Below are 27,740 nucleotides of genomic sequence, written 5' to 3'. Positions count from 1 at the left end.
CTCACACCTAATCGTTTCCGCAGGTCTTTCCTCCCGGCTGTCAGGGTGTATAACGCTGCCCTAGGCTAGGACTGTTAGCCCTCCATCTGCTCGTCTATGGACAGCATGTTGCTCCATTGTACTTTTTGGACAATCAGTCTGTATAAACCTATGCACATTTTGCACATATTTTATTGTTTTTACAGTGACTACGATCATCATATTTTGCACACACCTATGTATTTCTTTTTATTTATTTTGTATAACTTTTCGTCTATTCCGATGTCTGTTTTTGCTGGTCTTGGGCTGGACTGCTGTAACACATCAATTTCCCTACGGGATCAATAACGCCTTATCTATGTAATCAATGTGTTCAAAAACGGGGGATGTCGTAACACTGTTAGATGCTCATGAGAGGGAGGAGGGATGGCCTGACCTGTTGAATGCGGGACACCACTCCGATGCTGGGCGGCACATTCTTCTGCTTCTGCGCCAGGGCGATGAGCGCCTGCGTGCCCAGCGAGGACACGTTCTGGCCCTCGATCTCCAGCACCTGGTCCCCTGCTTGCAGGCCGGCCACATGGGCGCTGCTGCCCTCCTCCACCGACAGGATGTAGCTCGGCCCGTTGCCCCCCAGTCGGAAACCGAACTCCTCCGGCCAGCCCTGGTTGGAGGCCGGCATCGTCAGGACTGCGGAGCAAGGGGGGAAACACAGGAAACACATCACCACACGGCACCCGCCTTGCGCCGATCCCCGGAAAACGCTGCACTGTGTTCCAAGGCGAAGCCTAAAAAAACCGCAGAGAAGTCAAAGTACAGGCGTTTGAAAATATTCAAAGGAAGAAGAGCTATCCAGCTGGACAAGGTAAAGCAAGAATGCAGGAATCGCTAAAACATCTTTTCTTTTTGTAGTGCAGCTAGACAACGGGATTGAGTCAGGGAACAAAGTGTTCAGATATCTCAGATATTTCCCCGGGGAGCTCTCATTTCAGGTCATGTGAGTTTGTGTCCTTCGCTGCAAGAGAGCTGCCTCTCTCTCGCTCTCCTCCTCTCCCTTGTCTTTCTTTCCTTTTTTCACTTGCGGCTGCCTCTTTTTTGGGGACAGGCTGCCGATTGTCAGCCCCCCCAGTCTGCTCTGCTCCATGGTGGTCTGGCGTGACACCTCGGGCTCAACAGCCTCATTCCTGCACTGCAGTGGTGTCATTTGCTGCCTTGGAAGATGAGACAGTCTACAACTGCAGCAGCCTAAATCTTAGCAGCTAACTTTGCATGTGCGCTGCTGTGCTGTTCAGTTTAGTCCTGAAAACTTACATCCCACAAAAAAAAACTGTTCCAGCTCCAAAGCCTTGTGATCGTGATGCTACCTGCAGTAAGCGGTTTATTCCCATTCAGCGATACAGTAGGACCCAGCCAGACAAACAGATCTTAATCTAAAACCCGCCCATCTGTAAAGCAGAATTCTGCTGTTGTATATCAAGCATGCAAAATTAACTGTGCCTCAAGGCCCACAATAGTTCTATAGTTCTAACTGTTATCTCCACATAGTGTGGACAATGACCCGTGGAATTGTTAGTTTTTACAGCCGTCTGCTGTATTCTGTGCCCGAGCAAAGAGACGAGACGCTGTATTCCACTGCCTTGCTCTAGTTCACCAACATTCAGTGCATAAAGAGGCTTTAAAGAGAAGTTGCAATCAGGAAACAGGGCACCTGATGCTGTAAAAACAGCAACTTGAAATACTGGCTCGCCTGAAGGTCATGGATACAAAGCAGAGACATTAATCAGAACCCGAAATGCAAATAACACGGCGCTCGGGTGATGAATAAATATATGCAACACAGAAATCAATGCAAGCCTCCCGGGCGAAAGCCAGATACTTTTACAACTTACACAGCATTACAGAAACGGATCAATTCTATGACATCAGCTCAAGGCAATCTGGATATAACTGAGCCATCAGAAAAGGAATTACCGTCCTGAAAACACTGCCTTTTCCACTGCTGATCGCTTCAGAAACCCAGGCATGCAGATTAGGAACTTTCCTCCTTCCTGAGCAGAGTAGTGAAATCAGAGAGAGACACTTACAGAAGTCTTTGGATGCACAACGAGAGCCGGACTTGCTCTGGCGCAGGGAGTACCTGCCTTTCCGATTTTTCAGAAACTTCTTCATTCTGTGTCGGGATCTGGTCTCGTGTCACGCTGCGGCCCGGGAGGTGAGAAATCAAGGCACAGTCCAGCACACACACACACACCACCCACCCCCCGCCCCACCCCAACTCTCTCCTGGCTAGCCCACAGTGAACGAAAGACACCTCCAGGCCCTCTGCCCTTCAGGCACAAGTTGCTGGGAGAAGGAAAGGCTGGGAAGCTAAAGAGTCACAGTGAAACGCAGCCTTGCTGAACATCTTCAAGGCCAAGCTGCAAAAAAAAAAATCCATAAAGAGGAGGAGAAGGGTGTGAAATTGTTGTCACTCTGTCGATGCTGCATCTCTGGTGAATTTGGCCAGTCCTGCCTGCTTGCCGAGTTCTAATCATAAAAGTAGGACACATCGCTGGGCTCTTTAATAATTCTTTCACAAGAAAGGGTACTGTGAGGCCCCATTTTTCTATAAATACCTCCGCTCCCTCTTGCTCTCTGTCTCCTCTCGCTCTCTCTCTCCTGAAGCTGGCCCAGAAAACAGCGTGGCGAACCAGTGAAGGACGAAGGTGGCCTTCTCCTGCTTATTGCAGTGTCTGGGTGAGCAAGAGGCACAGACGGGGGGGGGGGCTGGACCTCAAAGCGAATTAATGCCTTGGGCCTGGATAAGCTGGATTAGAGAAGGAAACAGGTGCCTCTTCTTAAGGCCAGGCAGGAAGTGGCGCCCTCTAGTGTTGGGGGAAGACGCCTGCACTGCAGGGTCATGCTTCACATCCAAGTTGTCAGGAAAACTGCCCCCAGTGAAAAGCCCGGTCGAGCTGTCAGATCTGCTCCCGGCGGGCTGTGGTGTCTCCAGGTAATTAATCACTTTAATTAATCACTCTCCTGAACTGAACAAATAGTTCCTTATTGGCCTTGAAAGTAAAGTTCCTTCAGCACCTTTGCTTTCGAGTGAGTGAAGATAATAAATGCATTTAATAGAGAACGTGCAATGTTTAAAAAAAAAAAGAGTTCTTTTTATATATCCACTATATTAAAATATCTTTCGAGCCAGGTTACAAGGGAGTTACAAGGGCCTGGGAACACCCGTGATCCCACAGAGTGTAGAACAAGTCTCACAGTAAAAAGGAGGTCACAGTTTTCAGTGGGTATGTGGTGGGGCTCTAGATTAATCTTCACCTCTCTCTGGTAATAGAGTTTATTACCTAGTGTAAACAGGGGGATCGTGACCCATTTTCTAGCTGACAGATGTCTGGTCAGCTAGGGGCGCAGTTGATGCTAGAGCAGTCTGGGACCTCATTCTGTAAGGTGTACAGTCGGCGACTGTGGACACAGAGCAAAGGCCTGAGAGGAAGAGTCAGGATAGTCCATCACGCTGTCAGGGCACCACGCAAATCCCACAGATTTCTGACCATTTTAAAACCCTGGAATAGTCCAAGAACTGCTCATTTGCCAACCTTAAAAAAACTGCAAACTTGCAGGACTAAAAACTCCTCCCATAAGAACCTGGTGCAAATTACATCGCTGAGCAATCTGTTCCCTCCTCGATACTCTGAACACAAGGGCCTCTAATCTTGGATGGGCTTTACTGCGCTTTTCTTTGTAACACGACTGGGAACGTGTTTGCTTTTCATGTTCAGCTATAGGAGTGGAGCTGGGATCCTGGATTCGCAGAAAGGAACAGCTTGCTTGGAATGTTTGGGAGATCTGCCTCCCTAAAGTGGCTGGGTCTGTTATCGAGCAAAGACATCGCCTGCAAAGGACGTGACTAACCACCATAACACACACAAACAACAAGTATACAAGCAACATCATCATCTGCAGCACCAGCAAGCAAGTGTTTGGACAGCAGGGGTGTGGCAGAGACAGCATCTAGTGTGTGCTGCACAGAGGCCCCTAAATAATTCAGCACCGCTCTGAGTCTCCAAACAGCTACTGCTGCTCGCTACAATTCTCAACTTACACCAGACTCAAACAGGCCAGCCCAGACACAGCACAGCAGCTGGGAAGCATCGGATCTCTGGATTCATGTCTACACAAAGCAAAATGCCCCCCCCAAAATTGCATTTTAGTCAAGGTATTCATTCATTCAATCTGCTCACGTGCGTGTGCAGCACTTTGTCATGAATCACAGAGGACTGCGTGCAAGTATTTTTAAGCTCCTAAAGAGAAAAGTTGCTGGCAATAGAAGACACCTTCTTTCACAGAAAAAATAAATAAGAATATGTATTTAAAACCATCTTTAAATTTACGGATTCAGAGCTAATTGTGTTCAGATGTAAACACTCCCTCCTGGTGGAGAAAAGTAGATATTTCTGCTTACCCCTGGCATACATCTGCAGTAGATAAGATAAGATCACTTTATTGGCCGTATACAATTTCTTGCACTAGGAATTCATCTTTTCACATACCCCAGCTTGGTCTCCATGAGACACAGACACGGAGAGAAGCTTGGGGTCAGAGCACAGGGTCAGCCATTATACAGCGCCCCTGGAGCAGCTGGGTTTAAGAGCCTTGCTCAGGGGCCCAACGGAGAAGGATTCCTCTGCCGCCACAGGATTTGAACCAGCAACCTTCCAGCCACAGGCACAGATCCTTAGCCACAGTGCCACCGCTCCGCTGTACAGACCACTGACTGAACATTCACACATTACAGTATATACAGAAGGACAAGCGCTTGGTAGGTAATGCCACCGACCCCCATCTCCAGTTTTTGGGTTTAGCTCCTGACGAACTCTACACCTCAAACATGCTCTGTCCTGTCAGGAGGGGATCTGTCTCTCTTCTGCTTTTGACCCCAAAGTTCAAATTCAAGTATGAGTTTCTATAGTTCCACAAAGGCCTAACAAAACCAGCGCTTTTAACATAGAGATTGGCTAAATGAAGGAAAATGCAAAGTTAGTAAATCAGTGCTCTCTATGAGGCCTGTGACCACGCTGCGGCATCCAAAATGAGTATCTGAATAAATGCCTGGAGTATCTTATTTCTCTGCTGGAAAGAAAAGCTCCTCGTTGCCAAAGATTCTGTGCCCTTGAGTGATTTTTCACTCCACGTCCAAGTTCGTCCCAAAGTTGAATCCCTGCCACTCTGGGGGACAAGAGACATCAGGGAAGCACTGGGTTATTGTGGGGCTTTAGGGATTGTGGGGAATTCCAGCCTCATTCTTGGATGCTCAGGTCAGCAGTGATAGGGAAGAGTCCATTAACAGGTCCTCCGGAGTGTGAGGAGGCAGCCTGACATACAGGAACATTTGCTGAAGTCTCTCCTGCAGATCATCTCACACGAAGCCAGTTCTGCTCAGTGGCCTGGACAGAGGCTGAAAATGGACAGCAATGGCTACCCATTCTCTAAAGCATATAAACACACATCAATACTCTCTATACTTCAAACCTTCAGTGCCCTGTGCTTAACATTCCTATACCTTAATCTGCTTACAGACCAGCTGGCCATATTGACTGCTGTCCATACGTTCCCATTCACATGGTGATCTGCAAGCTCAGCTCCAGAACCCGGCTGATGTAAGTGTTCCTAAACCAAATCGAGAACAGTTGCACTAGAACACACACTCTTGGAAGAAAGGAGTGCAGTCTGCAATTAAAGCAGGTCAGCAGTGGGTGATACATTATTTGGTAACAACAGAACGCAACAACAGATCAGTACACCTCAGGAAATAGTATGGGATATTAAAGTGATAGTGGATGTTTATGACATAGACCCATATTGCAGAGATACAATGTGAGTGAAAGATCACAACATGCTCATATGTAATAATAAAATAGAACTGATTTTAAAAGGGAGTTATTTCACCAAGTCCTGTTTCACTAATGCTTCACTTGGCTACACTGTAATCTTTCTGCCTTTAGAGAAAAAAGTTAAACTGCAAGCATACAAAAAAGGTGGCACTATATTTACTCAGATCTTTTGCTTTTACGACACCCAAGAGGTTTGTCTATTCAACGTGCGTTCCTGTGCATTAATTCAACTCAATTTATTTGTATATAGCGCCTTTCACAACAAGGTTGCCCCAAGGCGCTTAACACTGCAACTGACCCTACATGTTGTGAATACAGAACAGAAGAGACCAGAAGACAACGGAGGAGAGGAACCAAAAACTCCTCAGTAAGGAGAAAACGAAACCTCCAAGGGGTCTAAGGTCAACTGGCTGCCCAACCCCTTTGGGCATGCTAACATTACACAATTTAAAAAAAAAGGAAATAAATGAATGAAGGTATTAATCCATCCATCATGTCTTAAGGAGCATTTAGTTCTCTACAAGCCAAATACAGCTGTGCTGATGCCGAAATCTAGGAACAACACGTTTCCCCAGGACGAAGACAGAAGAAGGCTTCTTCAGAAGTGTGTCAGGGCTCCTGTTTCATCTGCCCCCCTCAGGTCTCATTCACTGTTTGTCCGAAGAGAAGCCCCACCTCCCAAAACAAAACGACAACAGAGAAAGCGGTTTTAAGGCCGGCCCTTTGTTACTTACCCTTGTAAACGATGACCAGCACTGCTGTTCCGTCGCTGTCCAAGAGGGAGACGAAGATCAACCAGAAACACATCGGAGCTCCTCCGCGGCGCTCCGACATAACCCGACGCCAGCTGTCCGAGTTGCCCGAGCTAATTCTATCCGGGCTGTGTAACCCGATAGACCGTGGAGGAGGCAGGCAGGAACCCCCAGCCTTGGAAGAGCAGGCAGAAAAGTTTCCTGTGAAACTTTCTTATTTGTGAAAACACAAAGGAGACTTTGTATTGCGTTGATAGGTTTAGGTAGGAGGCTGTACAGAAAATTAAGTATGCATTTAAAAGATGCACGGAATATAATTATAGTGTTATGGTTAATTGTGGTGAATTAAAAACTCTCTTTATGGGCCACTATTATCAGTGATAATCAGTATGGTCCTACAACCAGAACTAACCCATTTCTCAGGAGACACTGAGGCTGAAGGTTGCTGATTTCCTTAGGTGAGTGGCCACACCTTAAGGTGGGTGCGTTTTCAAGCTCAGTTCTCAGTTGAGGTTTCCTGAGTTTTTATTTCTGTGATGTTTAAAAGTTGTCAGTTAACTCCCAGCTGGCAACCCACTGGAAGCTCAGCAGGTGTGAGCCTGGTCAGTACCTGGATGGGAGACCTCCTGGGAAAAACTAAGGTTGCTACTGGAAGAGGTGTTAGTGTGGCCAGTAGGGGGTGCACACACCGCAGTCTGTGTGGATCCTAATGCCCCAGTATAGTAACAGGGACACTATACTGTAAACAGGCGCTGTCCTTCAAAAAGAGTAGGGGTGTACCCCCAGCGTCCTGGCCAAATTCCCCTGGCCCTTACCAATCATGGCCTCCTAATAATCCCCATCTCTGAACTGGCTTCATCACTCTGTTCTCCTCCCCACTGAGAGCTGGTGTGTAGGGAGCGTTCAGGAGCACTATGGCTGCTGTCGCATCATCCAGATCAGGCTGCACACTGGTAGTGGTGGAGGGGAGTCCCCATTACCTGTAAAGCGCTTTGAGTGGAGTGTCCAGAAAAGCGCTATAAAAGTCTAAGCAATTATTATTATTATTAAGAGTCCACCGGCCACATTGTTCTTTCCATCCAGTGAGTGTTCTAACTTACTAAAACCAGGAATTATTATAATTATTATTTTCTGCATCACAGTGTAACTCGTTAGACTGAAACACTAAAGCTGGGGACTCCCAAACGAACCATAACGAAGTCACTCAAAACTGGTTGAAATGGTAAGACTTTGGTAAGAAGGTAATTTTTTTTTAAATGTTATGATCACATTGTAATTGACAGACCACAAACAGACGCTCTGGGATAGTTAGGCAATGTGAATTGTGCTCTAAAAACAGAGCAAGCCGTGGTACAGCCTATGGCCTAAAGGCAAGGCTGAGACAAGGCACCAATCGCCGCTCGCGCGAACAGCTGATTGGCTGCTCGGACACGCGCTGGGGATCCAGGAAGCAGGAAACAGAATCGAACTCATGGCGAGCCTGTGAACTTCTGCCATGAAACTTCATGAGCGATGTGCTGCTCTGTGAGAGACAAAGAATTCCGGTAAGGATAACGAGTGACTTCCGACGCTCTCTTAACTGGTTGCAGCTAAAAGTAGAGTTTTGCGAATACCTGTTCACATATCGGCTAATAAACTGTTTTGCAAAATGAAAAATGGATAGACTAGTAACTGTCATAAGTATACGGTTGTGCTAAGTTCAGGCGGTATTATCTAAAATATTTTTGCGATTTAGAAAATGAACGCAAAATCGGTGTGGGTTCTTTCTGGGGGAAATAAAGTTGCGTGTTTGCTTCGTTTCTGCAGGCTGCCAGATGGATTTTCTCTCTCTCTTTGCCGTGTATGTGGTGTTCGTGGTGACCTGTATTGTCCTGGTGTGCAAGTACTCCGGCCAAGAGCAGAGTCCTTTCGGGAGGGCATTATCTTCTCTGAAGGAGGTCAGTGTCCGTATGTTTGCTGCTTTCACAGGGATCATAGGTGGAGACCCTGCTGTGTCAGACCGTAGCTTGTGCGGTGTGATTCCTTCTTTTAATGAGCTACATCAAGAAACATGACTCGCAGGAATCGGTTACAATTCGTCTGGATACGCAAATACACCCGCTCAGTTTATTTTTCCCTGTTCGATCCCCTTCCATCGCACGCCCACGTTTCAAAGTGGTTTATGACAATGACAGTGGTGAAAATAGTTATTACATAGAATTAGTAATGACGCGTGGAAACGTGTGAGCTAATATGATGTCTCAGCACTTCTGCAACAGAAAGAAGTGGTTTGGAGTTCTAGAAATCTGGTCTCTTTAGTTGCGTTTTCGTTTTGGAAATACGCATGGCCTGTTTAACGTTGTCTGATGCCCCGTTATACAAAAAAAACAGAAGTCAATTAAGTTCAGGTTTTCCCAAACATTTCAATCACGTTAAGAGGTAAAAAGTGACATTTCGGAAATAGGTTGAGGAATTGTGAAGTTGTTGTCTAAGGACATAAACAGCAGAAAACGTAATATTTAATAAGAAGATGTGTATTTTAACTTGTGTTAAATGTGTACTGCTCAGCGACTCACGCACATCGCCAGTCAGATAGATCTCTCCCTCTACACAAGTGTTTATCCCTTAATGAGGCTTAACAACGCCCATTGAAGTGCTGCGTTGCCATAGAGGTTTTAATAGGACCCAATTACGAGCTAATTTACATTATGAACCTCGTAATAACGGGAGATGTTAAGGCTTGTTTTTATTCATGACCGAGTTTCGTCTTCCTGTTTTTCTTCTTGCTTGAAAAATTCGGAAATGTCCGCTGCACAACCTGTACGTGTTTTGCTCGTACATTGCCTTACATTAGTCAGTACAGTGACTAGTGAGCAGGAAGGGCCGCTTCACATCACCATTCTCACAAACTCACGACAACATGGAGGCTAACAGTACTTTCACCAAGTTTGTTTTTGTGCTTAATCCGAATTTTTTTCTCTATACTGTCAACGAATTTATTTTGTCATCGGGATTTAATAGCCAGTCTGAGAAACTGAGACTGAGTTCCCCTTTAAACATCCCCTGCGGGTAATGGCCACCAGTGTGATGTCATCCATCTGTGTGTGATTGACAGGCTGTCTCTCCCTGGATTCCGGAAGGTGTGCGGAGCATTTCCCATAGGGCCCTGCACAGGCTGTTCCATCAGCGGTGAGTAGAGTCCCGGTGTCATGGCAACAGCAGAACAAGAGGAATCACACCCTCCATTGAGGAAACCGAATCTGTGATTCTGGGATCAGCACCGCGCAAGACCAGGCCTGGATGGAAAGATCATCTACGTCCGCAGCGGTCAGGGCAGCGGGCGTCTCAGTTGCTTGTTGTCCTCTCTCACTTTAGGAACAGCCTGCTTGTGGCCCTGCACCTGCTGCTGGAAGGCGTAGTGTACGGGGAATTCACCTATGAGGTGTTCGGCTTCTGCAGGGAGATGGACATGGGCCTGCCCAGTCTGTGCGTGCCCTATGTACTACTGGCTCTGAAGTCTTATTTCTACTACCAGTGCTGCGTTCGAGACCCAGGTAGGCTGACTGTGGCCCAAGGGTCTGCATTCTCCATTTAAAAAGAATGATCAATAATTCCTTACTTACATAGCGCTCTTCTGGACACTCCACTCAAGAGGTTGAAGTGGGCAGTCCTTGAGAGGAAGGATTTCAAACATGTCCCAGAAGGGAGAAGCTGAAAGAGATTATGAGCTGGACGAGAGGGGTCTGAGATGATTTTCTTAGCACGGTTGGGGGGTACGGCTTGAATAGAGAGATGAAATAATAATAGTTATTATTTATTTCTTACACTTATATAGCGCTTTCCTGGACACTCCACTCAAAGTGCTTTACAGGTAATGGGGGATCCCCTCCACCACCACACGTGCAGCCCCACCTGGATATTGTGACGGCAGCCATAGTGCACCAGTACGCTCCCCACACATCAGATCTCAGTGGGGAGGAGAACAGAGTGATGAAGCCAGTTCAGAGATGGGGTTATCAGGAGGCCATGATTGAGAAAGACCAATGGGAAGGTTGTCCAGAACGCCGGGCTAACACCCCTGCTGGTTGTGATGCAGCCTGACGCAGCCATGTTTCAACGTGTCCAAATGACACCTCTGGTGTCTCCGCATGATCTTGGGCCAAAAAAACACACCATTTTCCTGAGTAACTAGTAACGGCGCTTGTGTATAAAAATAATACGCTTCCAGAAATGGAGTAGACACCCACAGCCTGTGATCTTCCTGCTGCAGGTGTGGTGACGGAGAGGAACCACGCCACCCTGGTGCAGGTCTACCGGTACGACGGGGTGCTGTTTCAGCCGGGCGTCCTGTGCCCCACCTGCTGCTTTGTGAAGCCAGCCCGGTCCAAGCACTGCCGTAAGTCCAGCCGGCGTCAGCCAGGGCTTTCCCGGGCTCGTGCGGTCTACCCAACGAAAGGGACTGAGGGGCGGGATCAGAAAACGGGACCACAGGAACGCGGCGCAGCAGGCTGTGTTGAGAGGCCATCCAACAATCATTTACGTCACGGCCAGCTGCAACAGTTCCCCAGCAGGAGCAGCAGCAGGTCCCTGTAGATTAGAATGGGCCAGCAAGCTAGCTCCTGCAAAGCCTCACTGCTTAAAATGATTGTGAACGACGAGTCTTAAAACCATGGAGGGCCTCTAACTGCATGCCCAATGGGAGTCATGTCACATCATGGCAAACTATAGCCTGTGTGCTCTTGAGAATTGATACTGGATGGCACTGATAAGATCATTTTATTGGCCATATACAATTTCTTGCATTAGGAATTTGTTTTGTTCGCATTCCTCCAGCTTGCTCTCTATGAGACACTCAGGCAAACAGATGAGGAGAGAGAAGCTTGGGGTCAGAGTGCAGGGTCAGCCATTAATACGGCGCCCCTGGAGCAGTTGGGGTTAAGGGCCTTGCTCATGGGCCCAACGGAGTAGGATTCCTCTGCCAGCCGTGGGATTCAAACCAGCAACCTTCCAGCCACAGGCGCGGATCCTAAGCCACAGTGCCGCCGCAAAGAGATTTGCAAAATTGACATTTGTTCTGCCAAGCTATCTTGAGAATCGATACTGGATGGCGTTGATGAGCAAGTGATTGGCAAAACTGGCATTCGTTTTTGTTTTATTTGTTTGAACAGGCGTGTGCAACCGGTGCGTGCAGCGCTTTGACCACCACTGCGTGTGGGTGAACAACTGCATCGGGGCCCAGAACACCAGGCACTTCCTGCTGTACCTCTTGTGCGTGTGCACCATGGCGGGGGACATCGCCGTGCTCACCGCCGGCATGCTGTTCCACGCCGTGCTGCGCTCCGACCTCCTGCACGCCTCTTACATCGACCAGCAGGGGCAGCGGCAGCCAGCTGGGCTCTTTTTCATCGTGCAGGTGAGTCCGAGCAACACCCCGCACCGCCTGTACCACAAAAAAAAGCCCGCAGCCATATCACCCTGCAGCTCACCACTGGCCACCCACTGGAGGCTCAGCAGGTGGGAGCCTGGTCAGTACCTGGATGGGAGACCTCCTGGGAAAAACTACGGTTGCTGCTGGAAGAGGTGTTAGTGGGGCCAGCAGGGGGCGCTCACCCTGTGGTCTATGTGGGTCCTAATGCCCCAGTATAGTGACGGGGACACTATACTGTAAACAGGCGCCGTGCTTCGGATGAGACGTAAAACTGAGGTCCTGACTCTCTGTGGTCATTAAAAATCCCAGGGTGTTTCTCGAAAAGAGTAGGGGTGTAACCCTGGTGTCCTGGCCAAATTTCCCATTTGCCCTCACAAATCATGGCCTCCTAATAATCCCCATCTCTGAACTGGCTTCATTACTCTGCTCTCCTCCCCACTGAGAGCTGATGTGTGGGGAGCGTACTGGTGCATTATGGCTGTCATCTTGTCATCCGGGTGGGCCTACACACTGGTGGGGGTGGAGGGGATCCCCATTGCCTGTAAAGCTCGTTGAGTGGAGTGTCCAGAAAAAGGGCTATATAAGTGTAAGCAATTATTATTAATTAAAAAAAAACAGCTTTCACATTCTGTTCCTGCAGTTAAGTGCTGTAGAGGCGGAATTGTTTTGAAAGTTGGCATCTGCCCCCAACCCTAACTCTTTACAATATGGTTTATTCCAGAATCGCAGAATATGGTCTTAGCTGAATTTGTTATTTTAGGTCATGTCATTACTACTAATTATTCATCTTGGAGCAACTTGTGCTCTTAAGGACAAAAAAACAGGAGGACTTACCAGTGGAAGATGGGGTGGGGGGATAAAAAACAATCTTAACTTGAGAAAAAACATGGACACTAAGGCCTGAAATTGAAATAATTGCTTCCACACCCATGTCAGTTTGAGAACCTAATCTCATATCACCGAACTGAACAACCAGATCGGCGAACACGCTCTCACCCTCCCGGCAAGCGATTCCTCCTCCTCCTGACCTCGCATCTGCCAGCACGCTCACCGCAGCTCTCGCCCTTGTCTCCTCAGCGCCTCTTCCTGACGTTTCCCCGGATCGTCTTCATGCTGGGCTTCCTGGTCGCCGTCTTTGCCCTGCTGGCGGGTTACGCCTTGTTCCACCTGTACCTGGCCCTCGTTAACCAGACCTCCAACGAATGGAACAAGCGGAAAGGCCAAGGCTGCCGCCACTGCGGGCCCGCGGTCTCACAGGGACACTCACACGCCGCGCAGCGTGGCTTCTACAGCAGGGGCATCCTTGGCAACCTGAGAGAAATCCTTCAACCCCTGAGCCACAGCCCCAAGAAGCACACATAGACAGCACTGTGGTACACCACCGATCACAGCTGATCAGGGCAGCTGGGCAAAATCCTGAGTGATCCAACACATTTCCCAGTCACCTGTGGGGTTTCCTTGCTAAGCAAATGACTTTCTGCTTGCAGCAACATTCATTTTTTAATTTGGAAATTACGATGATCAACAACATTTGGAAATTCCTGCTGGCCTAACCCTTGCGACAGTCATGGGGAATGGAACACGCGCTCAGGTCTTCAAGACGTGAACTGCTGAGTGGTTCAGGAGCCTCACAAATTTAGGACATTATCCATGAATGAATGAGATGAGTGTATAGGGACAAGGCAGGTGGGAATAAGGTTGTAATTTTAGTGTTGTGTTTTTTTTATTGTGACTACACTACCGCATCGCATAGTCTGGGTGGGTGGGAATTCCTCAGTGCTAAATGCGTTTGGGATTATTTTTCCCCCTGCTTGCGAGACACAATTGGCAGTTAGGTCAAAAATAGTTTTTTATTGTTCTGGATGGAAGCCGAAGCCTGGAAAAACACAAATTTTCCCCCTACCTGTTCCCCACTTCTCAGAACCTGTAACTGCTTGTTTGGGATTCAGCAAAATAAAACTTTAAAAACTGTTTCAAATGTTTATCAACTCATTAACATGCAGAATTCAGTAGGGCATCTTGATTCTGATGTGACAGCACTGTTTAACAAACTTACTAATATTTAGATTGCTTTTTACAAAGGGGAGAAGGAGGTGTATAATATATACCCTTATATAGTGGCAATAGCAACATGGACAGTATATGAATGTGGTTCATAACTAGAGTGCTGCAATTCTAAACTTGTCCTTAAGCAAAATATCTCTGTGCCCTCAATGAGTGGCGTATTGTCTAATCAAAATACCTCTAATCGGAAATTCAATAATGCCGAGACACTTACATGAAAATTGAGCAGGAACAGCTTGAAGAGTGTGAATACGTTGAGGAAGCACTGCATGACCTTGACATGCTCCTGTTTGTCCATACTGCCACTCCAGGATGTAATACTCCTGAGGGCTCACTGTGGGAACAGGTGTTCCTTCACCTTGCGAAACCTCAGACCACATTAAATATGTAAACCAAGGAAGTCTGGCGCTAAGGAAGTGGCCACCTGGTAATAACACAGCCACCGGCAAGGTGATCACAGTTAGCCTCAGCCTGTGAATTCAGAAAACCTGACGGCACCTGAGCTTGGCTCTGTCAGTTAGATAGGTCTGCATAGAATCCAAGTTTCTCTATGATTTATCCCCCAAAATCTCCCCTTTAAAAGTGGCAAAGGACTTTAATAATGCATTGTGATTAGCTTTTGTACTCTCTAAAGGCAAAAAACATTGTTGTGTGAGGTGTTCCAAGAGAACAAGAGTCATAGTTCACGTATATATTTAACCGATAAACATAAGTGCTTCACAATATCACTTTTCTCCAATATGAAAAACAAAGGATACTGAAAGAAACTTGTTTTGCATTTCAATCTCGTTTCATGAAGTGTAGGAGAAAATGCTTCAAACCAAAGCCAATATAGAAAATAGATTTGTTTTTGGAAAATTATATTACTTTTGAAAAATCAGAACTGACATCATTTTCCATTGCTACCCCTTTCTTTTGCCCCTCCCTTGAGCTGAGCCTGTTTAACCCACCTGTTAATATTGAATAATGGGCTCTCTTTACCTCTGGCAAGTTCCTCTGAAGGAAATATAGTCCTGTACAGAACCTATTTCTACGTACGTAGGTACGTTACAATAATGAGCACTGTTTGACTCCTGTAATGAAAACTAGTTAGAAACCCTGCGCTATATCTGATCAGACTAAAACAGTTTGTGTGTTAGTATAGTTCCAAATGCAATACTAAAAACTGCATTACAAGGAAACATTTCCATTTCCAGTTCGTGATCTTTTAAGTTTGGACATATGGTATAAGTATTTTATTAAAAAGCTGTGCCCTCTTTTGGCTACAGTTCACTGATCTCTGCTTAAAGAATAAAAGTCTGCGGAGATCCCATGCTTATTTCTGAACGTCTTCATGCTCTCCACATTGGGAGCCTTCCTTCAGTGTAAGGCTGAGGTGTTCTGGGGGAAGGCCACTGCCCCTTTCAGTGTCTCTGGCACTGAGCAAGGACAATACCACTACTCACAGTTCAAGGCTAATAAAATATGAAGTTAGTGGAAAAAGGCTGGGCTCAGAGTGTTTGTAAGAACGATTGTCTTTAAAATATAGATGGAAGGAACATACATCACTAAAGTTAGTTAAACTCAAGGCGCCTGGGTGGATGACTGTTCTTTGAACATAATTTGAAGATGCTGACAGCAATAATGGTAAAACTTGTGACCTACTGTGTCAGTACTGCGCAACAGAAAATTCTCATTGCGTGGTGACAAAAATATCAGTTCAGAGTATTTGAGATAAGTTATCGTTCTACAATTGTGCAACTCACTCCAAATACTAAAAAAAACCTTTTCAGCAGCAGCATTAAGGACTTGCTTTCATTTTCTCCTCCTCTCAAAACGTTTCACGAAGCCACCAGCCTGTGGGTCTGCACAACGGAAAAAGCAGTGGAGAGTCATGTTCAGTCCTGCACAATGACCGTCTGTATCTCCACTTCCTCAGGGGAGGTGATGACAAACTCCTCTGCCTGCTCCATCACCTCGATGTCCCGGGATGCTACCATAGTGACTGTTCCGTCCCTGGCCTCAAGAGAGCCCTCAGCTGCAAGTATCGCGCCATCGCTGATAGCAGAGGCCAGCGTCATGGCAACTTGCTCCGTTAGGCTCTCGGGTGTTGCTATGGTGATGGTGTCGCCACAATCTGTGGAAAGCGCAGCACCCTCATCCATAGTGACATTCTGCACAATGATCTGGTGTCCAGAGTGGGACTGGTTCACTATCTGCTGTACCACCTTCATGATGTGGCTCCCCACCTGCAAATATGGATGATATCGGCATCGTCAGTGACTGCACAGCTGAACTAATGCCATTCCAATTCATTGCAACAACCAAAACAGTGTTAAAACCTGGAAATATCCTCAGTAAAAAGTGATAATGCACATTTTCACTTGTCATTAATAAATGCAAAAACAAATATTCCAGATAATGATCCCCTTTAACTTTTATGAGATTAATTTTCATCTGAAGGCTCATCTGTTAATCAAAATGGGTTTGTTAAAACATTCAAAGGCAATGGAAAAGGGTGTGAATTTTCAGATAAGGAAGAAAACAGTTCTGAACATCAACTGACCTCGCCTCTGTCATCCTGTATGAGTGCCACTTCTCCCCCTGTTCCTGCCGTTTCAGAGGGTGCCTTTAAAACGAAAAACATTATCAGACCTCTGAGAAGCCCATTAAAAATACAAATGAAAAGAAGGCCATTCAAAATAACTAGATGAGTTATATTTTAGTAGCTAACTGATCAGACAATCTCATCCAGATGTACCTTTAAAGAAGCAGAGTAGCTGCTTTATCAAAATGTTTGCATAGCTAATGCCCTGTGGCCATAACCCTCTGTGTGAAGAACTGTCCCTTTGGTCTTTGTTTTTAAATGTACTTTGAAGCTGTAGTTTCCATTTCTGTCATGTGGTTTGTGTTTTAGTGCTGATGCTCAAGAAATCCAGTAAATCCAGTGGTGGCAATGCCTTTGAGGATCTGAAACACCACGATCAGGTTCCTTGTCGGCTCTGTTCAAGGCTAAGAAAGTTTAGTTCTTTTAGGCTGTCAAGAGTAAGACTCTCCTTTGATACCAGATCCCAGGGTGATCATAGGTGAACAAGACAATAAACACTATCTGCTGTACCTCTACAGTAGCTCATAGAAAATTAATTGTACATAGAAAAGCCATTTAAATGACCTAGTGGGCTGACAATATTTCCAGCAATGAGTTCCAGTGCATGCACCCAAAATGGAATGGAATTCAATGGCCATGCTTTTTCTACCCTTTTCAGGGCTTCTTCCCAGGTTCAATAGGACCAGCCTGGGGCCCAGGTATGAGAGAAGACGTGACACATGCATGACAACTGGAGTGGTGGCTTTTACCTCAATGATGTACTCCTGGGTATCTGCCACCACGGAAGAGAACTCCACCAGCACTGCATGAGGGTCTTCTGATATGATAGTAGCAGCCACGTTATCAGCAGAGGGTTGCTCCTCTGATGCCTCAGTTTGCTCAGACTCCTTCAATCCTCCGAAACAGCCCCCTGCGAGACAGTAAACCCACGGAATATATTGAGTTGCACACCGAAACATCACCAGGATCAACGAGCCATCAGCAATACATCTTGCAGGTTCACCTTCTCCATCTCTGATTCTGGAGTGTTTGTTCTGCTTGATTTCATATCCGTCCTATAACCAGCTGACCGATACAGCTACTACCTTTTCACCATACTTCAGTAAATAATAGTACAACTCCATTTTAATCTCACTACTTTGATAGTGACATAAGAGAGGAGATCCACTGCATAACAGGTCTTACTACGCCACCTTTACATAGCTTACACATGTGGAGCTATTCCATTGGTTTCTATTAATAGCAATAAACGATTAATAAATACAATAATCTGCCGGATAACACTTGCTCTCTGCTGCCATTAGCCCTGGCTTACCTTTGGCCCGCAGATGCCTGTTCAGTGTGCCATGCTCCGCAAACCCTCGACCACACTTGTAGCACTTGAATGGCTTCTCGCCGGTGTGGTGGCGGATGTGGCGCACCAGTGAGCCCTTCTCCCGGAACCCACGCAAGCAGAATTGGCACACGTATGGCTTCTCCTCCCCGTGAGTGCGCTGGTGCACCTGCAAAGCATTCTGGTACCAGGAGGGGGAGGGAAAGTCAAGTCAAGTCATTTTCTAACTGTGTCATCCAATTCGGGGTGGCTGGGGAGTCTATCCCAGCCAGCAAGTAGCGCAAGGCGGGATACACCCTGGACAGGATGCCAGTCCATCGTAGGGCACAAACAGACACACCCACTCACACCGAGGGCCAGTTTTCCCAGAAGCCAGTTAACCTACCAGTCTGCCTTCAGACTGTGGGCGGAAACTTACTACGCTTCCAAAACAATTTCAGATTTCTGGTTCTCCGACTGTGCAGACAAGTTCTTTTCGATTACTTGACAAGACCACCAGTCTTAAATGAGAAGCATGCACTGAACTACCGGAAAAACCTCTTGACCACTTAAAAGAATGCAATGAAGGGCCGTAATACTGACATAAAACAGTCCACAATGTAATGCAAAAGCCGATATCTTTAGAGCGATACCAGCTGTAATGTTGATTCCCTAACTCCTGGCAGAGCTGTGGTGAGCACCTCTACAGCCGTCAGGATGTCAGTGCTGGCTCACCTTGGTCTTGTAGCCTTTGTCACACTTGTTGCAGCGGTAGGGACGCTCGTCGGAATGAGCTCTCATGTGCTCCCGGACGTGGCCGATGGTCTTGTACAGCTTCCCACACTCCCCACACTTGAACCGGCGCTCACTGAGGTGCGCCTCCATGTGTTTCTTGAGCAGATACCCCGTGAGGAACTCCTTGGGACACTCCACGCATTTGAAGGGCTTACATCCTGTAAGAACAGCAGCCATGTCACTTACCCTGTCTCAGTGTGCAAGCAGGGCACATTCTAGTTGGATGTAAGGCAGTTTTCTACAGTACCCGTGTGTAAGCACACAGAAAACTGAAGATAATTATTAATGATTGCTCACACTTATATAGCACTTTTCTGGACACTCCACTCAAAGTGCTTTACAGGTACTGGGGATTCCCCTCCACCACCACCAGTGTGCAGCCCCACCTGGATGATGCGACGGCAGCCATAGTGTGCCAGAACGCTCACCACACATCAGCTATCAGTGGGGAGGAGAACAGAGTAATGAAGCCAATTCATAGATGGGGATTATTAGGAGGCCATGATTGGTAAAGGCCAGTGGGAAATTTGGCCAGGAACACCGGGGTTACACCCCTACTCTTCTAGAAACGCCCTGGGATTTTTAATGAGCACAGAGAATCAGGACGTTAGTTTTACATCTCATTCAATACACAGCGTCTTTTTACAGTATAGTGTCCCCGTCACTATACGGGGGCATTAGGACCCACACAAACTGCAGGGTGAGCGCCCCCTTCTGGTCCCACTAACACCTCTTCCAGCAGCAACCTTAGTTTTTCCCCAGGACGTCTCCCATCCAGGTACTGACCAGGCTCACACCTGCTGAGCTTCAGTGGGTTGCCAGTGGTGAGTTGCAGAGTGTTATGGCTGGTGGCCATAGATGTCCCACATTCCTAGAATTACTCCTGAACATTCAGAGGGGTGAGATGGCAATTTATTTAAAATCAGCCAAACTGTGATGTCGGCTTCTTTTTACAGCAGGTCCACTGATGCGTGAACAGAAGCTGTCAAGTTGTTTCAGATGACTCTTCTGGGGGGTGAAGGCGAGGGATTTTTAATAGCAGTTTTAAAAAAAAACACAAGCACTGTGAACTCACCCAAATGACCTTTCACATGTATTCGTAGGTAGTTTGGGGCTTTGAAGACCCGCTTGCAATGAGGGCATTTATGTCCTTTCTCCTCACTCTCTTTCTCTGAAGGCTCCTAAAAATATATTTTTTTATTCAGTTCACATACAATATTTTAGTTTGCAGTGGAAAGAGTAGGAAAAAATGTATCTGAAGGTAAAACAAATGTTGAAAACTCCCACAAGGGGGGTTTCTTTTTTTACTGCCGACAGCATCTCAAAGAAACCAGTGGCGCTACTCAGTGTTTAAAGTCTAGTATGGGCCAATAAACAAAAAAATGCAAACCACATGAAATGGAATACGAGTCTCTTAAAAAAAAAATCATCTTATTTCTTTGCATCCCCAGTTCAGTCACAGTGACCCATCCTGGGAAAAGAAAGGTTCAGGAAGGGAACCATTTTTCTGCTTTCCGCTGGGCTCAGTTACCTCATCAGTACAATCCTGTCAATCTCACTGCACTGAAGACGCTGTACACTACTGAAAACCGGGACTTGCTGCTTAAGCAGTTTTCCCTTCCTGCTCACCGACGCGTCCTCGGAATCCGCCTCCACGCACTCTTCCGTGACCTGGATGTCCTCCATCCGGTCGTGAGCGGACAGGGACAGCTCCGGGGGCCGGCCCTCGCCTCCCCCCCTCTCGCCATCCAGCGCGATGCCGGAGTTGAGGATGGCTTGGCTGATCAGATGATCCCCCTCCGTCTGCGGCGCGGCCTTGGGCTCCGACATGGCGGCGGGGTCTGCCTGCTGGGGGGGGGGGGGGGGTACGAGAGAATGGGTGAAGACTTGTGGGTAAGCGTCTACGAACCACTGGCGTCTGTTCGGCAAGATGGAGGATCGGTCTTTATAAACGGGGATTTGTGCTTGGACCTTTGGGATTGTACACTAGAACACTGTACATGTATAACCAAAACACAAAAATGTACAATACAAAACACTGCCTTGCTTTTCTATATACCTCTTCATCATTAACACCTTCTTTAGACAGGGATCCCTTTTATTTCACTATATACAGCAGGCAGTTGAACTGAGGCACATTTACATAATCAGTACACATAAGTTAACCAACTCTAACAGACACCTCCCTTATCTACATGCATTGGAAACAACTTGGGATCCTACACACTGCTTAATGGTGCGAGTAATAAATATGTCCTGAAGCACTGGAAGAGAATCCAGACATACAGTAAACTATTTTAAACAAATCCAATGAGATATAAAAAAATGGGCAAAGCCACACCTGCTCAGCACCGTCTACCTCCATCTGCACGTGGACTTCGTGAACAATCTCCTCTTCGGAACTGGTCGCCAAGTTCACCACAGGCTCAGCAGGGGGACAGGAGTCAGTCGCCAGTTCTGTATCAGATCACCACAACACATCACACTCATTCACAGAAATACAGGAGCCCGTGGCTGGAATACGATGAGCATCTAGTTTATTTAGGGATCAGTGGCTACTGTTTTTATTCTTGTCCAGTCGCAAGTGTGATCAAGTTCTGATGGAAGTCACCAATTTCCCAGGATCTTGAGCAATATCAAAGACATATGGTGCCACTCAACCTGCTACAAAAATCACACACAGGAAAACATTAGCTATAAGTCAACCTTAAGTAATGAAATCACACAGTGCCCGTGCTAGTGGCAAAATCTAAAAGCACTACACTATACATTCCCAACAGTCCTTAAAAATATGAATCAACCTTGGCAGAGACACAACTACAATGGCGTTCAGGACCACTACCTTTCACTAGTGGTTATGCAATAAATGTCCTTCGTAGCTTCACATGTGTCTCGGACACACTACTTTGACTAGGATTAATAATAATGCCTCCTATTTATAATTCCAAAATACTTTTACATATAGGGGGGTACCCACCTCATCCTTAAACGGAAGCACACCATTAAAGCTGTAAATTAGGAAAAGTCTGGTATGTAGAGCCAGGAAATGTGGAACTACGGTAGCAAAATGTTAAGAATGGAGACTTAAAATTCCAGACTTGAAGCAGCCTGCCGACACCTACCTTTCTGTACACCGTCCTTATTGACCAGGATCTCCTTACACTGGCTGAACCGGATCTTCTCGGTACAGGGGGTGATGGACTTCAAGTGCCTGGTCAGAGCCCCCGACTCCCTGAAGCACAGCCCACACAGATTACACCTGTAGGGACGCTCATCTGCAAAGGCAAGAGACACGAGACAGCCAGGGAGGTAAAACACAAGATATATAGCATGCACTGCTTCTAGTGTTTTTCTCCATACTAATAACATATCAATGTATGGGTGTGAAAACTGGACCCTGAAAAAAGCTGACCGAAAGAGGATAAATGCTTTCGAGCTATGGTGCTGGAGAAGACTGTTACGGATACCATGGACAGCAAGGGTCACCAATAAAGAGGTTCTGGAGCGCATCAAGCCAGAACTTTCGCTTGAGGGAAAGATCACCAGACTCCGGCTCACTTATTTTGGTCACGTGATGCGATCAGATTCATTGGAGAAAGCAATGATGCTTGGGATGGTCAGTGGAACAAGAAGACAAGGCCGCCAAAGAACGAGCTGGCTCGACGCCATCAAAACGGACACTGGCTTAGGCACAGAACAGCTGAAAGGGAAAGTCCAAGACCGGAAAGCGTGGCGAGAGATGGCCTATAGAATCGCCGAGAGTCGGATCCGACTGACCAGATAACATCATCATCAATAACAGTCCAGTTGTTTGGACAGAACTAGAGCAAGGACAGCTCAGTAGTGGATTTCTCTCCATCTCACCTGTGTGCCGCCGATTGTGGCGAATCAGTGAGCCCTTAGTCCTGAAGGCATTCCCACAAAGATTGCACTGAAAGCTCTTCTTGTCGCTGTGGGTGGTGAGATGAGTCCTCAGGATGTTTGTCTGAAAACACAACATATCCCAATGCAGTCACCCTGCTGCAGAGTTTTCTCACATGTATTCTTATGTGCAAACACCAATAACCATTTTCAGCTTACTAGCAAGCAGCCAACTCCATAAGCAGTTCTAACAAAAGATTAGTCACGAGCACCCGGCCTTCCTATGTTCGTGCACGTTTAGCAAGAGATAGTATTCTAATACGGCTTAAAAACAAGGATGTTCATAACAATTTGTCCACGTGAAGCATGTGGATGTGTACTTCATGGAAGAAAATGTTCAATACAGAACGCACTGTTTTAAAGGTCTTCTCACACAAGGGACAGATCAAGCGCCCTTCTTCATTGACCCGGTAGGTGTTCTTGGAGACGTCTAGCCCCCTACTCAGGTTGGCGCCCGAGCTCTGAGAGAGACTGCAGTCCCTTCCGGTGATAGCTCGCCTGGGATGCCCTCCAGAGTGTAACACCCTTGCTCCTGCCTCATCTGCAAACAGACATCACACGGTTCAGCCAAGAGCTCTGCACTGTGCACAAGAGAGAAGCTTCCTTAACACAGTGACATCTGTAGCGGAAGTTTAAACATTAAATACCACACCAAACGCAGGTGGGACATCTGACGGTCTCTGCCATCTTGTGTACCTACAGAAGAACCCAATTTACACCACTTTAAAAAAAAACAATACCTGTGTTTCTGGGCCTCTCCACCTCTTCTGAAGAAATAGCACCATCATCGACTACTATTGCTGTAACAGCTACTCCATCAGATAACACAACCTGCTAGAAAAATGACAAAAAAGGATCTTTTAAGGATTGTGAAAGCACTGATTTTAAAACTGCGGCACCCAATCCTTAAAATATCTCAGATCCAGCCTGTCCTAACCCAGATGCACTAGGCTGCCTAAGTGCTCTCGTTCATTACACTTCATCTTTGACCTTTAAAGCTTTTTCAATACCAGTTCACACAAATCCAGACACCAGATGGCAAGACAGATGAGCGTTATTACACCCACGCTAAGTAATAACACGAACTGACTATGTCTGCTTTCATTTCAAACCGCTGGTCTGCAACAACACTGCCATGCACAAAAAAGGGTATTTGGCAGTTCTAATCCTGTCACACGCAAAGTTCAACTCCACATGCCTTTGAAACGCATATTTAAAAAAAACACTACCAACACAAATGATCAGGTCTGGACCCAGAGAAATAAGAGAGACTAGTCTTTACCATCACAAGGTTTGCACTATGCAGTAATTCTTTACCAGTGTTTATGGGACAAGCAAGCTGTGTGAAGTTTTCTTCTTTTACCCATCAGCAGGAGGTATCCCCAGCCCTCAAGGGCTGCAGGTTTTTCTAGGTACCTTTAAACCACCACAGGTTTTTAAACCGGGACACATGGTTTGACGTGTTCACTCGTAGCCAGCAGGTGGTACAATGTAACAATCTGCAGCTCTCTGGGAACGAAATCAAGAAATAAACCCTTCGCTCTTCAAGGGGCTTGGATGCCCTCCATTACTCCTGGTGCCGGGGCAGGAGATCAGGGAGTGTACCTCTGGGCTGTGCTCCTGCACGATCTTGCTGGGTGCCTGGGTGGGCAGCCCCTCTTGGCTCCTCTGGCAGCTGTTCTGCAGCTTGTGCTGGATGAAGGCCTCCAGGCTGGTGAACTCCACTTGGCAGCGCCCACACTTGTGTACGTCCTCATCTGGAATGCAACACAAACCACAACCAGTGTGACACTGGCCGCGCCATGACAAACCCACCCCCACACCGTTCAGGCCATTCCTCGGAAACAGCTGAACTCCTTCAGGCTGGGAACCGGCTGCGCAGCCAGCGAGGCTGAAACCAGCCATGAAGAAACAGCAGGGCCAAACCCTTGATTCAGTCAGAGAGAGCGGGGGGCAACAGACAAATGGAGAAAACAAAAGACAGGAACAATATACATACATATTTACACTTAAGGTCAAAGGTTAAATAAGGATATGGCTACAGGTATGAATGAGAACTTAAATCTGCTGGTTTTGGCGTTGGGGAGTCGGTATCTGTGTTCTGATGGGAGTAACTGGAAATGATTAAAACAAGGGGTGTGAGGGATCATCGAGGATGGATTTTGTTTTACGCAAAGCAAGTGAATGACAGATGGAGGAGAGGGCTGGGAGATCAGCCCCAGTGACCTTCTGACATATTTTCACCAGGCTGCCCAGTTTGTTCTTGCCTCTCAGGTTCCGGTTGCCAAACCAGCAGGTCAGGGTAAAGGTTAGAACAGATTCAAGGAAGGACAGGTGGAATAAAACCAACAAAGAATCATCGACCTTAAAATACTTCCGTTTCCCTAAGAAAAAAAAAAGGAGCTGTTGACCTTTTCTGAAGATCAGGTCAGTATTGGCTTCGAAGTTAAGCTTGGAGTCCAGGACACTCCCCAAGTAGTTATATTGTTCTACATTGTTAGCTACATCCAACCAGGCACTCTAAATGAGCAGAATGGTCTTCTTTTATTCTGTTACCCTTCTAATGTAAAGAAAGCACGGCATTTAAATAAACTCTAGATTAGATGATTAGATTATTCTTTATTGCCACACAACAATAGTTGGTGGAATTTGCTTTCGGTACAGCAAACAACACAGATGAGACATACATACAGTACAAATTTAAGTAGGACAGAAGACAAACAAACATTGTCACCTACATACAGCATGTAAACAACTTTCCATGCTGCTGCATGATTATTCAATGGAACTCAGAGTTCAGCATGACTTCAGAGTACGTACAGCAGGGGGAAAGCAGAAGAGGGGTCGGAGATGAATTTCGTGGCAGGACTGGAGGTACGTCTTGAATAGAGAGATGAAATGGAAGGGAGATCAAAGCCGACACTTTTTGCAGCTTTGGACACAATCCTTTCCAGTTTGCCTTTGGAGTAGTTATCCAGGCTCCCATACCAGACTGGGATAGAGGTTGTCAGAACACTTTGGATCATGGCTGTGTAGAACCGAAGGAGACGTTGCCGGTTCACTTCTGTGTTTTCCGAGTTGCGTAAGAAAAAAAACATCCTCTGCTGGGCTTTCTTAACTATGTGGTCAGTGTTGGTGCTCCGTTTGAGATCACCGTTTTCACATCCTCCCTCAAGTCTGTTTGCATGCAGAGGCCAACCAAAACAAACAAAATAAAACTCTATCTGGATCTCCATCCCCTATAGAGTGTGGCGCAATGCTCTGCACCTCATTTGAGCCTGATCACGCCACAGAGCAAGAAATACATGCTCTGCCCAAAGTGAGCCACTGCGACACTGATAGCACAGCGGCCTCCCGGCATCAATCAAGCCAGGGCTGAACTTTTGCAAGAACAGCAGTTTCAACCTCAGCAACTTGCCTGTTCTGGTAAAGGGCACCGTTCTCCCACAGCACCGACGATGCTTCTGTATGAAAGCCATGCATCGATAGAGTTTTTTGCAATATGCTTTTTATCAGCGTGAGAGGCATTGATCCCATTGATTGAACATCTTTTGATGTATGCATTTATACTCGTTTAGGTGGAATTCCGCCGATAACCAATAAAAACATTCGCGCCGTAAATGCGTTTCCCTGTGTTTCGTTACCGTTTCCTGATGGGAATCTCCAAGGCGCCGCCCCCTACATCAAACCTATGGCGAAACATTAAATCCTACAGTGGAAAGGAGGTCACAGACACGCGCAGCTGTGGAGATTGTAAAACCCGAGTTAAAACGAAAATAATTCTGAGAGGGATGAGCACCAAACCAGTCCACACAGCGATCACCTATATAACTTGTTACAAAACGGATGTGATTAGAATGAGAATTAGAATTCCAATAGTCCCCCGTGGTTTAAAACTTGCAAAATAGTCGTCCACAACCCATGCATTTTTCTATTATTGCACGTTTTACATACATAATTATCTGCTACAGCAGTTTCTAATCCTACAACCAATCATCCCTTCTGTTCAACAAGGTCTATAGACAAGACATATCAGGTCAGGCCTGTGCCGTGGCCTGTTTTTATAAGCATGTTTTCCGCGCCTCTCAAGCGTGGTGAATGTGCAAAAGAGAAAGGTAGAAGTGTTTACCTTCGTCCCCGAGTGTGGTGTGGATGGCGATGATGTTGCCGGCTACCGTTTGCTCGCTCACTGTTTCTGCCGTATTATTATTTTGTACATTCATGTCGTCTGGGCTCTCCGTCTCTGTCGCAACGCCGCGACCGGGAAAAACATGGCGGATTTACGACCTCGTCGTCATAACAACAAAGGGGCACGGGAAGGGAGGGCTCAGATCAGGATATGCACAAGATCGATAGCAGTTGCTTAAAACCCGGACCACTGGAAATATTATATTTAGCTAATTGTGTTGCACTTGTTGCCTTGGTTCTGTTGCACAACGGAAGACGTGAATTTACGCCGCACCAGGTGCTCTCTACCCACTCTGATTTACAGCGATTAACATCGTTTTTGGCCGAAATGTTTTTCCTGCTAGTACCCGGAGAAATTGGGGTTGGAAAAGCGCTGCAGGGATTTAAAATAGAAGACATACAACTGAAAATATAAATGCGTTTAAAAAATATGATAACTTTGCGCAGCCCGCTGTAATGTTCTTCCCAACTGACTGCGACATCTGAGAGATTCTTCAAACCGCTCAAATCACAGTATTCACAATAAGATATTCCCCTGAAAACAATTTTATTGTAGCCTAAATAGTAAAGCTAGTGATGTCAGAAATATTGGTCTGCAGAGTTTTTTTTCTAAAATGTGATCACGCTTCATCTGGGTGTTGAGTAGTTTATGTTGTCCAGACATTTACTTACAAAGTCGCATTGAATTGAGCTTGCCAAGTACTTTAATTCTTTTAAATTGGAAAATAAATCTATCGTGAAGGCTGTTTTTTTTTAATGCGTCTGCGCTGAGGTGTTCATAGCCTGAAGTTAAAAAAAAAATGAGAGTACTGTTTCTTTAAGGCCGGTCAGCTACATTGTAAATTGA

The 27,740-nt window shown here is 46.4% G+C and overlaps 3 protein-coding genes across 9 annotated transcripts in view; 1 reads left to right on the top strand and 2 right to left on the bottom strand.

Moving 5' to 3' along the window:
• Window positions 1-6,795, bottom strand: part of grid2ipb (glutamate receptor, ionotropic, delta 2 (Grid2) interacting protein, b) — a 71,976-nt gene extending 65,181 nt beyond the window's left edge. The window contains exons 1-2 of one of the 3 annotated variants that reach the window (XM_069180910.1): window positions 6,602-6,795; window positions 416-669 (exon numbers count right to left, since the gene is read on the bottom strand). In XM_069180910.1, the coding sequence (XP_069037011.1) occupies window positions 416-669; window positions 6,602-6,701 (354 nt within the window). In that variant the 5' untranslated portion in view covers window positions 6,702-6,795. Of the gene's footprint in view, window positions 1-415; window positions 670-2,063; window positions 2,703-6,601 lie in introns of those variants that run through there. The other 2 variants (XM_069180909.1, XM_069180911.1) reach the window with 2 other exon arrangements.
• On the top strand, window positions 663-13,997 carry zdhhc4 (zinc finger DHHC-type palmitoyltransferase 4). Of its 2 annotated transcripts, XM_015360259.2 has the most exons (8): window positions 663-844; window positions 5,553-5,633; window positions 8,426-8,556; window positions 9,714-9,787; window positions 9,974-10,152; window positions 10,869-10,994; window positions 11,767-12,011; window positions 13,104-13,997. In XM_015360259.2, exons 3-8 carry the CDS (start codon window positions 8,434-8,436, stop codon window positions 13,386-13,388), a joined length of 1,032 nt encoding a protein of 343 aa, XP_015215745.2. In that variant the 5' UTR covers window positions 663-844; window positions 5,553-5,633; window positions 8,426-8,433; the 3' UTR covers window positions 13,389-13,997. The 2 variants fall into 2 exon arrangements, with proteins under 2 accessions (XP_015215745.2, XP_006637320.2); XM_006637257.3 differs by lacking the exons at window positions 663-844; window positions 5,553-5,633 and adding an exon at window positions 7,898-8,163.
• Window positions 13,998-14,766: 769 nt separating this feature from the next.
• On the bottom strand, window positions 14,767-27,018 carry e4f1 (E4F transcription factor 1). Of its 4 annotated transcripts, none has more exons than XM_015360254.2 (14): window positions 26,835-27,018; window positions 24,311-24,462; window positions 23,446-23,539; window positions 23,059-23,246; window positions 22,649-22,769; window positions 21,907-22,059; window positions 21,126-21,241; window positions 20,414-20,632; window positions 19,860-19,965; window positions 18,725-18,942; window positions 17,993-18,191; window positions 17,427-17,587; window positions 16,636-16,698; window positions 14,767-16,318 (listed from the first exon to the last, which is right to left on the bottom strand). In XM_015360254.2, the coding sequence occupies exons 1-14, from the start codon at window positions 26,926-26,928 to the stop codon at window positions 15,968-15,970; spliced, it is 2,235 nt and encodes a 744-aa protein (XP_015215740.2). In that variant the 5' UTR covers window positions 26,929-27,018; the 3' UTR covers window positions 14,767-15,967. The 4 variants fall into 4 exon arrangements, with proteins under 4 accessions (XP_015215740.2, XP_015215739.2, XP_015215737.2 ...); XM_015360253.2 differs by lacking the exon at window positions 26,835-27,018 and adding an exon at window positions 25,526-26,805 and having other exon boundaries at window positions 23,446-23,536; XM_015360251.2 differs by lacking the exon at window positions 26,835-27,018 and adding an exon at window positions 25,526-26,804.
• Window positions 27,019-27,740: the final 722 nt, after the last annotated feature.

The sequence above is a fragment of the Lepisosteus oculatus genome, chromosome 19 (genome assembly GCF_040954835.1).
Source record: "Lepisosteus oculatus isolate fLepOcu1 chromosome 19, fLepOcu1.hap2, whole genome shotgun sequence".
NCBI classification, from domain to species: Eukaryota; Metazoa; Chordata; class Actinopteri; order Semionotiformes; family Lepisosteidae; genus Lepisosteus; species Lepisosteus oculatus.
Note: the sequence above shows the minus strand (reverse complement) of the source record. Positions and strands in the feature narration are given on the sequence as shown.